The sequence below is a fragment of the Saccopteryx bilineata genome, chromosome 1, assembly GCF_036850765.1.
Source record: "Saccopteryx bilineata isolate mSacBil1 chromosome 1, mSacBil1_pri_phased_curated, whole genome shotgun sequence".
In the NCBI taxonomy this organism is placed as follows: Eukaryota; Metazoa; Chordata; class Mammalia; order Chiroptera; family Emballonuridae; genus Saccopteryx; species Saccopteryx bilineata.
The window spans coordinates 140,178,366-140,192,959 of NC_089490.1; the positions used below are offsets into that span (position 1 = coordinate 140,178,366).

The window sequence follows — 14,594 nt, forward strand, 5'->3', positions numbered from 1 at the left end:
ACACTGAGCAACCCATCCTGTCACAGATCAGGCTAGAGGAACTGCACCCAACCAGCAGATCAGTGTGAAGAAACTGGTATCTTTGGATTGCAAAAGCCTGATGTTGATGTGCAAAAACACATGGAATGATGTTCTCCATGTCAAGCTGAAAGTGAGGTCAAGTTCATCTCTACTGTTCAAGTGAGGACAGAGGCCAACTGGTGAGTGCAGTGGCCCATTAGCCCAGAGGCTGCTGGTAAATGTTTAACATCCACTAAGGTTGGAGCTGGTCTGTAGCACCTGCCAATTTCTGTCACAGTTGTCGAAATACCTGGTGTCACTGTGTCTGAGGTCTACCACTGCCCTGAATAGATGGGGAGAGGTGTCAGTCACCTCAAGGCGGATGGGGCTCCTGGGGACTAGTCAGGTGCTGGTTACATAGGGGTGTTCAATTAGTAAAAAAACACTAAGATCAACACTTCAAATCTGGGTGATCACACTTCAATAAAGAATTTAGGCCCTGGCCGGTTGGCTCAGCGGTAGAGCGTCGGCCTAGCGTGCGGAGGACCCGGGTTCGATTCCGGCCAGGGCACATAGGAGAAGCGCCCATTTGCTTCTCCACCCCTCCGCCGCGCCTTCCTCTCTGTCTCTCTCTTCCCCTCCCGCAGCCAAGGCTCCATTGGAGCAAAGATGGCCCGGGCACTGGGGATGGCTCTGTGGCCTCTGCCCCAGGAGCTAGAGTGGCTCTGGTAGCAACATGGCAACACCCAGGAGGGTCGCAACATGGCGACGCCCAGGATGGGCAGAGCATCGCCCCCTGGTGAGCGTCGCCCCTGGTGGGCGTGCCAGGTGGATCCCAGTCGGGCGCATGCGGGAGTCTGTCTGACTATCTTTCCCTGTTTCCAGCTTCAGGAAAAAAAAAAAAAAAAAAAAAAAAGAATTTAGCCTGACCTGTAGTGGCACAGTAGATAAAGTACTGACCTGGAATGCTGTAGTCACTGGTTCGAAACCCCAGGCTTGCCTAGTCAAAGCACATATGAGGGCCAACTACGAGTTGGTTTCCCACTCCACCCCCATTTCTCTCTCTAAATAAATAAATTAAAAAAAAAAAAAAAAAATATATATATATATATATATATATATATATTTTTTTTTTTTTTAAGTGAGAGGAAAAGAGATAGTGAGGCAAACTTCTGCATGTGCCCCAAAAGGGATCTACCCAGCAACCCCATCTGGGGCCAATGCTCAAGTACCGAGCTATTTTTAGCACCTGAGGTTATTATGCTTCTGACTGAGCTATTCTGAGCCTGGAGCCTCACTCAAACCAATTGGGCCACTGGCTGCGGGAGAGGAAGAGGGAAGGCGGGGGAGAGGGGCGGGGGGAGTGGAGAAGCAGATGGTCACTTCTCCTTTGTGCCATGACCAGGAATCGAACCCAGGACGTTCATATGCTGGGCCCACACTCCACTCACTGAGCCACCCACCAGGGCCAATAAAATCTTTCTTTTTTTTTTTTTGTATTTTTTTCTGAAGTTGGAAACCGGGAGGCAGGCAGGCAGACTCCCACATGCGCCTGACAGGAATCCACCCAGCATGCCCACCAGGGGGCGATGCTCTGCCCATCTGGGGCATTGCTCTGTTGCAACCAGAGCCATTCTAGCGCCTGAGGCAGAGGCCACAGAGCCATCCTCAGTGCCCGGGCAAACTTTGCTCCAATAGAGCCTCGGCTGTGGGAGGGGAAGAGAGAGACAGAGAAGAAGGAGAGGGGGAGGGGTGGAGAAGCAGATGGGCGCTTCTCCTGTGTGCCCTGGCCGGGAATCGAACCCAGGACTCCTGCATGCCAGGCTGACGCTCTACCACTGAGCCAACCGGCCAGGGCCAATAAAATCTTAGAACATACTCATTGGGTGCTGTCATTATCAAGGCATTGATGCTACAGCAATGAACCACCACCACTCCCTGAACTAGGGCTAAGCAGCAGTTTTCCAATCAGTGCCAACCATGTCAGAGAATCACAATAAGCTCTTCATGGCCTGGCCTTTCCTGACCCCGTCATTCGATGGACTAGTAGCATTCTAAGTATCATGGTGATGATAGTTGTGCTAGCAACTCTCAGGACCTCATTGCACAGCAACTGTGTGGCCCTGAATGGGCATGCTGTCAGCCTCCTCATCTATGCAGTGGGGCTAGACAAGGCTGACATGGTGGCTGCTGACAATAACAACACACTAAGTCAGTGGTTCTCAAAGTGTGCACCAGGGCACACTGATGCACCCTAGATTTCCAGGTGCGCCCTATGGTATTCCAGAGAAATATGTGACTATTGGGGACCAAAAACCAACAGGGTTTTTAGAGTTTAGATTTTTGGTGGACAGCGGTGTGGAGAATTGGCTGTAACCTGACAGTGTGCCCAACCCCTCACCTCACTTGCCTGATTAGGTTGCAAAAGGCTGTTAAGCTGTGGTGCTGGATTGTTTACATTACCCCCCATGTTCCCCGGAAAGACTGGAGGCAAGTTTCTTCTATCCTTTGTTTGGTGTATAGTTAAGATGATATGTATGGTGAGGGTTTTGGATTGATGATTAAAATTGATGGAATTGTCTCTTGAAGCATTTTGGATTTCTATAAAAGAAGAATATGTCGCAATATCTAAAAAAGCTTTGAACATTTTACTATAATTTCCAACATCCTATTTATGTGAATTAGGATTTTCTACCCTCAACACAAGAGTAAAAAGAGAGAAATTCTTCAATGTATTCATGAGGAAATGAGAGTTTTCCTTTCAAGCATATGCCCAAACATTGAAGAAATCACTAGGACACATCAGGCTCATGGTTCTCATACCACAAGAATAAAAAAACTTTAACACATTCACGCCAGGACCTGCCGAATTTACTAAATCTTACTAAGAATGTATCTATATAGGGGAGATATATTCGGTGGGACACTTGAATCTATGTAAACACAAATTAAAATCATAAAAAAAGAATATTTGCATGTATATAAGAAAATAATGTATCTACATAAAAAGATACCTTTTTAAAAAATGTTTAACCCCTTTCTTATGAATTCTAAAAAGCATAACTCAAAAAATGTAACCTAGAAATGTTTTAATGTCAGAATAAATTTAATTTTGTTGTATTTATTTCACTTAATTACCATAAAAGCACTCTTGGACTTTATATATTTTTTCTTCAATATCTGACTTATTATATTTCTCAGAAATCTGTATATAGTGCGCCTACAATTATTTATAGAATTTTATTTTTATTATTTTTTCATTTTTGGATTTTTCTAAAGCTGGAAACGGGGAGGCAGTCAGACTCCCACATGCGCCCGACCGGGATCCACCTGGCATGCCCACCAGGGGGCGATGCTCTGCCCATCTGGGGCATTGCTCTGTTGCATCCAGAGCCATTCTAGCGCCTGAGGCAGAGGCCATGGAGCCATCCTCAGCGCCCGGGCCAACTTTGCTCCAATGGAGCCTCGGCTGTGGGAGGGGAAGAGAGAGAGAGAGGAAGGAGAGGGGGAGGGGTAGAGAAGCAGATGGGCGCTTCTCCTGTGTGCCCTGGCCGGGAATCAAACCCGGGACTCCTGCACGCCAGGCCAACGCTCTACCACTGAGCCAACTGGTCAGGGCCTATTTATAGGATTTTTTTTTCTTTTTTTTAAATTTTTTTGCATTTTTTTTGCATTTTTCTGAAGCTGGAAACAGGGAGAGACAGTCAGACAGACTCCCGCATGCGCCCGACCGGGATCCACCCGGCACGCCCACCATGGGGCGACGTTCTGCCCACCAGGGGGCAATGCTCTGCCCATCCTGGGCGTCGCCATGTTGTGACCAGAGCCACCCTAGCGCCTGGGGCAGAGGCCACAGAGCCATCCCCAGCGCCCGGGCCATCTTTGCTCCAATGGAGCCTTGGCTGCGGGAGGGGAAGAGAGAGACAGAGAGGAAGGCGCGGCGGAGGGGTGGAGAAGCAAATGGGCGCTTCACCTGTGTGCCCTGGCCGGGAATCGAACCCAGGTCCTCCGCACACTAGGCCAGTGCTCTACCGCTGAGCCAACCGGCCAGGGCCCCTATTTATAGGATTTTAAATACGCCCCGACTTCAAAAAGTTTGAGAACCACTGCACTAAGTCATCAGTTCTCCAGTGCTGGTCTCACGGCCCTTTTACACTCTAAACAGTTGACAAGTTGTAATACAGTGTGTCCATAAAGTCATGGTGCACTTTTGACCAGTCACAGGAAAGCAACAGAAGATGATAGAAATGTGAAATCTGCACCAAACAAAAGGAAAACCCTCACAGTTTATGTAGGGTGATGTGGTAGCATGTACGCATGCACAGATGATGATGTAACACCATGTATACAGCGGAGCAGTCCATGGCCATGCCAGTCAAGATGTGGATGGTACAGAAGAAAGTTCAGTGTGTTCTGTGGCTCTCTAAATTTGAATCCGTGACCAAAGTGCAACGTGAATATCGGCGTGTTTATAACAAAGTACAACCACATAGGAATAACATTACTCGGTGGGATAAGCAGTTGAAGGAAACCGGCAGTTTGGTGGAGAAACCCCTTTCTGGTAGGCCATCAGTCATGATGAGAGGCTATATGGGATAGCTACCTAAGGAGCCCTATAAAATCTGTGCAGGAGCCCGCATCGAACTACACTGAATAGGTATGAAACTGGGAGAGTTTTCCTTTTATTTGGTGCAGATTTCACATTTCTATCGTCTTTTGTTGCTTTCCTGTGACTGGTCAAAAGTGCACCATGACTTCACAGACACACTGCAGTTACTGTTTCTGTGGGTCACACCTGATACTTACTGTACTTTAAAACCTAAGTATCTATGGAATCTATTACTTCATTTAAAAGTAATGACCTGTGGTGGCGCAGTGGATGAAGCATTGACCTGGAATGCTGAGGCTGCCGGTTTGAAACGCTGGGTTTGCCTGGTTAAGGCACATATAACAAGCAACTATAAGTTGATGCTTCCTGCTCCTCCCCCTCTTTCTCTCACAAGTCAATAAATAATATCTTTTAAAATAATAAAATTAAAAGGCTCATTACAATACAAAAAGAAAAATATGATAAACCTATTACATTTTTTTTTTAAGTGAGCGAAAGGGTGAGAGACAGACTCCTGCATGCACCCTGGCCATGATCCACCCAGCAACCCTGTCTGGGGCCAATGCCCAAGTACTGAGCTATTTTTAGTGCCAGAGACAGACACGCTTGGACCAAATGAGCTATCCTCAGGGCCCAGAAACATGCCTGAACCAATTAAGCTATTGGCTGTGGAAAGAGAAGAGGGAGAAGAGAGGGAGAGGTAACAGGTGGAGAGAAACAAATGGTCTGGTCACTTCTCCTGTGTGCCCTGACCAAAAACAAACCCAGGACGTCCATACACCGGGCCTATGCTCTATCCACTGAGCCACTGGCCAGGGCCTACATATTAATTTTAGAATGTATCTTTTTAATAAACAGTGAATTGTGCAATTCACTATGCTCATTGGGATCATTGGGATCTGCTCCTGTATATGGTCTCCCATGAGCCAGTGACATGTTTTATAGCCTTTCCACTGTGGGATTCAACTGATTCTCCACCAAAGCTGGATGGGAGGCCCCCTGCAGGTCTGTGATGAAAGCCTTCCTACTCTGCCCTGTGCTTGGGACAGCTTTTGACCCCAGTTACTTTGCAATTACCCTCGCTGGCCACTGGGATAGAAAGTACCCACTGACTCCCCTCACAGACACTCTCATCACCTCAGTCTCATCAGAAAAACAACTCAGCATTGGAAACAGTCTATTAGCTCATGCTAGGGGACATGAATGTTCTAAAATACAATTTTTTTTTTTTTGGTATTTTTCTGGAGCTGGAAACGGGGAGAGACAGTCAGACAGACTCCTGCATGCGCCCGACTGGGATCCACCCGGCACGCCCACCAGGGGGCGATGCTCTGCCCCTCTGGGGCGTCGCTCTGTTGCGACCAGAGCCACTCTAGCACCTGGGGCAGAGGCCAAGGAGCCATCCCCAGCGCCCGGGCCATCCTTGCTCCAATGGAGCCTCAGCTGCGGGAGGGGAAGAGAGAGACAGAAAGGAGAGGGGGAGGGGTGAAGAAGCAGATGGGCGCCTCTCCTGTGTGCCCTGGCCGGGAATCAAACCCGGGACCTCTGCACGCCAGGCCGACGCTCTACCACTGAGCCAACCGGCCAGGGCCTACAAATTTTTGTTGAGTCCTTAGATTTTATCACTAGTAACAAACACTGCTAGTTGTTTTCTATGAAGCCACAAGCTTGCTCTGTTTTCAGGAAAACACTTGCCAAATATCCCCCAATCCGAACAACCAGTGTATCTCATTCAAGCACCTTGCATACCCACCAGTGTCACAAGAATATGCACTTAAGGTGCTGCCTGCCACGAGCATGTAGCAGTGATGACACACAGCAGTCTGGTAGCATCTAGACTCATGCTGAGGCCCCCCCCAGCCCCCGCTTGCACTACCAGTACAAGTGCCAGTACAGCAAAAGGCACATGCCACCTTTGTGTCACTTGCCTCCTGTCCTGTGGACCCTAGGGCATGAGCCCTGAGAACTGGCCATCCCACCACACTCGAGTGGACATGCTGTACTGCTAACCATCATGTCTCTCTGAGGTGCTACCCCACACAAATGGTTGCTAGGTAAAGCCACTCAGGAAGAAGTGACTGCAGGTTTCATATACCCCTCCCACCCCCTGCCAAGTATTACCTGCAGTGACACCGTTCTGCAGAGAGCCTTCGTAGAAGATGTTGGATGGGAAGGCACTGAGCGCAGGGTGCATCCGATACTGGACTTGCAGGCGGATTGGACGAATGCCCAGCACCACCAGGCGCTCGAACAGCGACTGAGACAGCCCAGCCTTGGCCGCCTTCTTGCACATCACCACGGGGCCCAGCTGGCAGTGGTCACCCACAAGGATCAGCTGTGGCGAAAGGCCACACCCAGTTGAGAGGCTCAAGCAAGAAGCAGGTGGGACATCCACTCTTCAAAAGGCTAAGGGGCCCAGGGTCCACATAATCACCCAGCCACATGAATTTCAATGGTAAAATATTGACTGGGCATGGAAAAACTGCCCACCAGGGATGAAACACAATCACACTTGCATTCAGGACCCACAAAGAGATGCTCTCAAAGACCCCCTTCAAAGGGTTTGCCATGCATTCCTGAGCTCTGCCAGGGCATCACACAGCTTCACAGGGTGTTAAAACACACACATACACACCCAAACCTCCAGCACTAAGAATTACACAGCACTGGAACAAGAGAGAATGCATACCAGTTTCCAAACAAGACTACTATGAAAGTGGCATGGCCCACCTGCTTGGCTCCGAGAACCACAGGGACCATGCACTCTGGCTCAGTAGCCTGGGTGCTCTCGTCAATTAGAATGGAGCGGAACTGCATCTTGGCGAGCCTGGGGTCCCCTGCACCCACACACGTGCAGCAGATGACGTCTGCATTCTGGAAAAGAGAGGGTGTAAGCATCAGGGCACCTGCAACAATACATGTTACCAGATCCTGAAGGGTGGGTGGGCAGGCAGACAGGATAAGACAGGATACCACTCTGGTCCCTGCTCTCCCAACAACCACAAAAACAAGCTGTCTCTCCCTGACTGTATTCACTTTCCAGGCTGCAGTGGCAAAAACTTCTGAGATCTGAAGTGGTGGGACCTTACAAGAGAAAGCCTCTGAGTGGGAAACAGGTTCTGGGCTGGGATCCACTTTTGGTTGGTTTGCCATGAAACCACAGACCCAGCCCTGGGGTGCAGACAAGTATCCCAAGCTCTCAGTAGCAGGGAAGCCAGCAGGGAGTAGAACCTACCCAAAAATCAGGTCTGTGTGATCTCAGAGAAGGCAAATAAAGTAGGGTATCTAAGCTCCACCAAAACCAAGTAACAACCTGACTAAAGGTGCCATCATATGCCCAAATGCCCCGAGGCCCAGGCCCTCACCATGAGCAGCTCCCTTTCAGCTGTGCGCTTCAGGGCTCGGTACCGCTTCTCATCAGCAGACGACAGCTCCCCAGTCTCGTCCTTCAGCTGCTGCAGTTTCTGGAGCTCTGGCATGCTGGAAGCACAGGGGCACATCAGTCAGTGGGCATGGAGGACTATGCACCAGGAATGTTCAGAGGAAACCCCTTCACTTGTGGCCAGGTACCCGACACCCACCTGTCCATGTTCCTGATCTGGTTGTGCAAGGCCAGGAATGACACCGGAGAGTCGATAGCCTCACGGCTCTTAGCACAGAGCCGCACAACTTTCAGACCAGTCTGGTGGATCTTCTCAGTCAGCTGATCCACAGCTATGTTACTTGGAGCACAGACAAGCACAGGCCTTCAACATAAAGGGAATGAATAAATGTCTCAGTGCTCATCTAGAAGAGATTCATAAAATCTAAGTAACAAGACTCTTGTTTTGAATCACAGGCAGTGCAGACAGTTCAAATGTAAGTCTAAAGCCAGGGATAACACAATGCAAAAGAAGCTTCCTGTCCTCACCTGGTTTTCACTCTATTGGTGCAAAACACTGCTAATAACAGTCCTGCAGCCTCACCCCTCCCTCTCCTCATGGTGAAGACTTGACAGCACAGCACAGACCACCTAGGCAAACTGACCAGTGCTGCCTTTAAAAGAAGCAGGCTAGCTTCTTAAAAGCAACCCAAGGCCTGATCTAATACAAACAATATAAAATGCAGCAAGCAGGAAACCCTCTCAAGATGTTCCGCAGTCAGGCCTGCTGACCCCTACCCGTTGCCCTGCCGAGCCAGGTGGTAAACAATGGTGGCCGAGGTCACTGTCTTCCCTGTTCCTGGTGGTCCCTGGATCAGGCTCAGTGGTCTCTGCAGCACAGTCTTTACGGCATAAACCTTGCGATACAAGTGGCCATTAGGGGTGCAGATGCCCTGGGCCCTCTCCCCAGCAGCAATTTGGGCTAGACCCTGACCACCCCTAGGACAATAAGAACCTGAGAGTGGTTGAGGTCTGGCAGCCCCTGTGCTGTGAAGCGCTTGGGCAGCTGGCACTTGATGATCACATCCTCCACCTCATGGCCGAGCAGTTTGTGGTAGATATAGCCCGAAACAGAGGTCTCGTCCACAGCAAAGGTCTTTAGCGCACTCTGCATCCTAAGGGGAAGTGACAGGTTGGCCATGTGCTTATGTGGGTTGGTGGTAAGCCCCATCCTCAAGGGAGACTATCCAGAGCTGGAGGCCGAGGCAGACGCACCTGTCGAATGAGGTGGACTTCCACACAAAATCCACCTGGAAGTTATGCGTCACCTCCACAGGTGCGCCCACGCTGCTCCGCAGCTCAATAGCAATCTCATCACCATAATCTGCGAAACTGAGTTAAGGTTCACCTCACTGTAACCTTTCCAAGGAGCCCTCATTTGGTTACTGAGAAGACAGATCCCCCCTCCCTTTGTGCCAAAAAGTGTCAACACAGCCAGTGAGACCCACGTTCTCAGTGACATATTCTGTCCATAGTGTTTGGGTCCCCTGCAGCCACCCTGTGAGCCTTGGGGTGTCACCCAGGATGCTGGGATGGATTGACCACATCTAGAATGCAGGTTCTAGCTGTGAGCTTCAGAGAGCCCTGAGGCACAGATCTCAAAGCAGCCTAGCTCCAGGCAAATCAATGCTTCTAGTAGTTTTATACAAATGAAGAAAGGGCTCGGTGGCTTGAAATAAACATGACTCCAGCCAGGGCCACAATCTCCATCCAAGGCCCCAGGAACCAGTCTCCACAGTGACCCACACACAGGTATCCTGTACTAGCTGTTCTTCACACAAAGGATACTATCAGGGACCTTGATGACGTGGCCAATCCCTTTCCACAGGGGTGCCAGGTCCCCTTTGTACCGCAGGCATATCTCATCCCCCTGCATGAGCCGCATGTCTTTCAGGTAAAAAATAGCAAGAAAGTCAGTGTTTTCAACATGTGCCTAGGCTACCACCATGAAGAGTTTAAATTAAGAGACACTTTACAAGGGCAAAACTAGGAATTTTATGCTACTTGTGATCACAAATATTTTAAAACTTAAAATCACCTCTTAACCAAATTATGACTAAATCCTCATTACCAGAGTCAGTCTTGGGTAAAGTGAAGTAGGCGATTCTCTTCTTGTTAAGGCCCAGGTCCCACCTGACTGTGATGTTATCTTGAGTCTGAGCACATGGAAAATAAGAACCCTGTTAGCCTACAATAGATACGGCCTGGACTCCTGTGTCTAGGTACCCAGAGGTGTGTGCCCTACAGCAACTTCATGAGCCACAATGCTGGGGTGAGGCAGGCAGAACCCAACAGCCTGAAACACCAACAAGGACACTGCTAGGAGAAAAGCCATTAGAACCCCCAGAGCCTGCACAAGATGACCAGGTTCATGTGACACTAGCTCTCAAGGGTCCTCAGAGGGAGGAGAGAAGAAAACTGACAACTGAGGACATGGCTCAGGAGCCCCAGGGCTCAAGCTTGGGCTCCCTAGACATCATCTTTGTGAGACCAGCACAAGGAGTGCCCTCCATGTGTCAAAACTCCTTGAGTCTGATGTGTGTGGCTACGAGCAAAGGCTAAAAACCCAACTGTGAGGGGCCCTGGCCAGTTGGCTCAGTAGTCGAGCACTGGCCCGGTATGTGGATGTCCCAGGTTCAATTCCTGGTCAGGGCACACAGGAGAAGCACCCATCTGCTTCTCCACCCCCCCCCCTTTCGTTTCACTCTATCTCTCTTTTCCCTCCTACACCATGGCTTGATTGGAGTAATTTGGCCCCAAGCGCTGAGGATGGGTCCATGGCCTCACCTCAAGCGCTAAGAAGACCTCGGTTGCCGAGCAACAGAGCAATGCCACAGATGGGCAGAACATTGCCCCCTAGTGAGCTTGCCAGGTGGATCCAAGTTGGGGCACATGTGTAAGTCTTTCTCTCTGCCTCCCTTCCTTTCACTGAATAAAATAAAATAAAATACCCAACTGTGAGGAACTTGTGTTGGATTTATAATAAGCTAACACTCAAGACACTGTCTTGCTGAGTGGCAGGGTACCTGCTCTTGATCCACAGCACTGTCTCTCTAGGCCCTGGACTAAGGCCCATAACAGCACTGGCAACCTATAGGAAAAATCACCCTCTTGCATACACCACATCACCTGTGACTCTTTCAGCTTCTTGTCATAGTCAGCCTCCAGCTTGACCAGAGGCCCAAATATGTTCTGGTACTGGTAGGCATCCTCATACCGCAGGAGCACGTGCTGTGGCTCCTCATCCACCCCCGGCTTCTCTAGGTCCTCCAAGGTGGCAGATGGATTCTCCTAGAAGACAAGAACGATACCAAATTCATCTCCAGTTTCCCGTGTATGAAATCAACTATATGCAAGCGCACCAGTCACCAGAGAGACAGGGGCACACCCATCACTTCTCAGAACGAGCCAATGATGAGCTGACACAGAGAAAGGCACCAGCTGTCAATGGTATAGACCAGGGGTCGGGAACCTTTTTGGCTAAGAAAGCCATGAGCGCCACATATTTTAAAATGTAATTCCATAAGAGCCATACAATGACCCGTGTATGTTACGCATTATTCAATAAAAATTTGGTGTTGTCCCAGAGGACAGCTGTGATTGGCTCCAGCCACCCACAACCATGAACATGAGCAGTAGGAAATGAATTGTAATACATGAGAATGTTTTATATTTTTAACGTTATTATTACTTTTTTATTTTTATTTTTTTAGTCAGAGAAAGGGATAGATAGGGACAGACAGGAACAGAGAGATGAGAAGCCTCAATCATCAGTTTTTCATTGCAACATCTTAGTTGTTCATTGATTGCTTTCTCATGTGTCTTGACCCATGGGCCTTCAGCAGAATAAGTAACCCCTTGCTCAAGCCAGCAACCTTGGTCCAAGCTGGTGAGCTTTTTTTTTTGTTGCTCAAACCAGATGAGCCCGTGCTCAAGCTGGCGACCTCAGGGTCTTGAACCTGGGTCCTCTGCATCCCAGTCCTACGCTCTATCAACTGCGCCACCGCCTGGTCAGGCAACGTTATTATTTTTTATTAAAGATTTGTCTGCAAGCCACATGCAGCCATCAAAAGAGCTACATCTAGGCCCTGGCTGGTTGGCTCAGTGGTAGAGCATCGGCCTGGCGTGCAGAAGTCCCGGGTTCGATTCCCAGCCAGGGCACACAGGAGAAGCGCCCATCTGCTTCTCCACCCCTCCCCCTCTCCTTCCTCTCTGTCTCTCTCTTCCCCTCCCACAGCTGAGGCTCCATTGGAGCAAAGATGGCCCGGGCGCTGGGGATGGCTCCTTGGCTTCTGCCCCAGGCGCTAGAGTGTCTCTGGTCGCAACAGAGCGACGCCCTGGAGGGGCAGAGCATCGCCCCCTGGTGGGCAGAGCTTCGCCCCTGGTGGGCGTGCTGGGTGGATCCCGGTCGGGCGCATGCAGGAGTCTGTCTGTCTCTTCCCATTTCCAGCTTCAGGAAAAAAAAAAGAGAGAGCTACATCTGGCTTGCGAGCCATAGGTTCCCAACCCCTGGTGTAGACCCTGTGGGAGAGCCCTCATGTCAGAAGTTCATGTGGCACAGGGGAGCTGGATGCCTGCTGAGGTCATTGCTCACATCTCAGGTGCTGCTCCTAACACCGCCTAACAAGGTTACACCAATAGAGTAAGTCTCGGTGATGACACTCCAGATACACAACTAACATGCCCATACAATCAAATGGCAATGTCCTCCACAATCACCTGGCCCTGAATTGGAGGACAGCACTTCTTCCAAGCTTCCAAAAAGACTACTAGTTCCTCTGGCTGTATGCACCTCCCCATTTCCTCCTGATCCTATACTGTATCAACAGGGCTACACACTTTTTCCTGGCAGGGACAAAACAGTATCTGGGCTGCTAAAAGATAAACAGGAATGGTGAAAAAATTGTGGCAACCTGAAAATGGAAGTGGAAAGTCATCTTGCTAGACAATGCCTGAAAAATATTTTTACTTGGAGTCAAACTAAAGATAAATTCACATTTAAGATTTCTGGTTATAGAGGCACCTAATTAAAACATCTAACTTTGTTATTAAAACTTGACAGTGAAATTTAAACAGCCAGAACCATAGGAGAGCTTGCCTGGAGAAGTGGATATGCAGGCTGGGCAGGTGACCCATTAGGCAACCTACAGCCTCTCTCTCCTTCAGGTGCTAGGTTGCGCATCTTGACTGTCAGGACCACAACTCCTTTCCAACTACAGCAGGGGTCTCCAAACTACGGCCCGCAGGCCACATGGGGCCCCCTGAGGCCATTTATCCGGCCCCCCGCAAAGTGCGGCATCGCTCACCTACAGTACTACTTTCGGTGATGCGGGACGCACGCCTCATGGTTCCTGAAGCACGTCATATCACTTGTTACGGCTAGCAGTGACAAATATGGAACCAGACATTGACCATCTCATTAGCCAAAAGCAGGCCCATAGTTCCCACTGAAATACTGGTCAGTTTGTTGATTTAAATTTACTTGTTCTTTATTTTAAATACTGTATTTGTTCCCGTTTTTTTTTTTTTTTTTTTTTACTTTAAAATAAGATATGTGCAGTGTGCATAGGGATTTGTTCATAGTTTTTTTTATAGTCCGGCCCTCCAGCAGTCTGAGGGACAGTGAACTGGCCCCCTGTGTAAAAAGTTTGGGGACCCCTGCACTACAGGCTCATCCCCAGCCTGGTGTTGCCCCAACTCAGACACATCAAAGCTCAGTGAGGTTTTACAAGGCACGCATAGTTCCTGGCCAATTTGCTCAGTTGGTTGAAGCATCGTCCCAATATGACAGTCAGGGCACATATGGGAAGCAACCAATAATGCACAACTAAGTGGAACAACAAAAGAATGCTTCTCCCTCTCTCTCAAGTCAATGAGAAATAAAATTAAAATGCATTCACCATCCTACCTACTCAGGCCCAGACTCCTCCAGACACTTACACCCACAGCCGCCCAGAGCCAGTTCCTGTCAGGACCCCTCCAGGCAGAGGCAGCAGAGTCTCCCAGGAGTTCCTTCCAGAATCTCCTGTTTATAAAGAAAGCCCCCCCCCCCCCCCTACCGAAAACTGATGCTGAGGTGGATTGCATTCTTAGCAGGCCGCAGGCCTCACCTTCCATAGCTCCTCCAGCTTGTTGATCTGCTGGGCAGTAATCTGCCGGGCCCGCAGCTGCTCCTGCTCAGAAGGGATCTTGACCAGCCAAGAAAGGAAGCAGCGATCCTGGATCAGGGGCTGCCACTGTGAGCTGTCCCAGTTGATGTCCTTGAGGCTGCTCTGACTGGCACAGGGCTGCCTACAGAAGCCCCAGGCAGGAGAGCCCAAGTGAGAATGACCTTCACCCAAGACTTACTTTTCACCCCAAGGTGCCAGTCCCTACCTTTTATTATGTGATCACATTACCTTTTAAACTGTTAGTAATAAATTATATCTCCCCACACACTTGAGCCCTGAACTCTTAAAATTCAGAACAGACTTTGGTTTTACAGAATTGCTTTTATGATTTAACCAGAACATATCCCCAGATTTACTCAACATTCCCATCTCACCAATAAGTCCCAACCCCCAA

General features: G+C 49.4%; 1 protein-coding gene across 2 annotated transcripts in view; it reads right to left on the minus strand.

The window, feature by feature from the left end:
* The window catches only part of UPF1 (UPF1 RNA helicase and ATPase), a 46,540-nt gene that overhangs the window by 8,289 nt on the left and 23,657 nt on the right, over nucleotides 1-14,594 (minus strand). The window contains exons 5-15 of one of the 2 annotated variants that reach the window (XM_066268869.1): nucleotides 14,141-14,321; nucleotides 11,160-11,321; nucleotides 10,102-10,186; nucleotides 9,819-9,917; nucleotides 9,246-9,354; nucleotides 8,986-9,145; nucleotides 8,769-8,887; nucleotides 8,191-8,355; nucleotides 7,975-8,089; nucleotides 7,340-7,483; nucleotides 6,731-6,944 (exon numbers count right to left, since the gene is read on the minus strand). In XM_066268869.1, coding sequence (XP_066124966.1) covers nucleotides 6,731-6,944; nucleotides 7,340-7,483; nucleotides 7,975-8,089; nucleotides 8,191-8,355; nucleotides 8,769-8,887; nucleotides 8,986-9,145; nucleotides 9,246-9,354; nucleotides 9,819-9,917; nucleotides 10,102-10,186; nucleotides 11,160-11,321; nucleotides 14,141-14,321 — 1,553 coding nt within the window. Of the gene's footprint in view, nucleotides 1-6,730; nucleotides 6,945-7,339; nucleotides 7,484-7,974; nucleotides 8,090-8,190; nucleotides 8,356-8,768; nucleotides 8,888-8,985; nucleotides 9,146-9,245; nucleotides 9,355-9,818; nucleotides 9,918-10,068; nucleotides 10,187-11,159; nucleotides 11,322-14,140; nucleotides 14,322-14,594 lie in introns of both variants that reach the window. The other variant, XM_066268858.1, reaches the window with a different exon arrangement.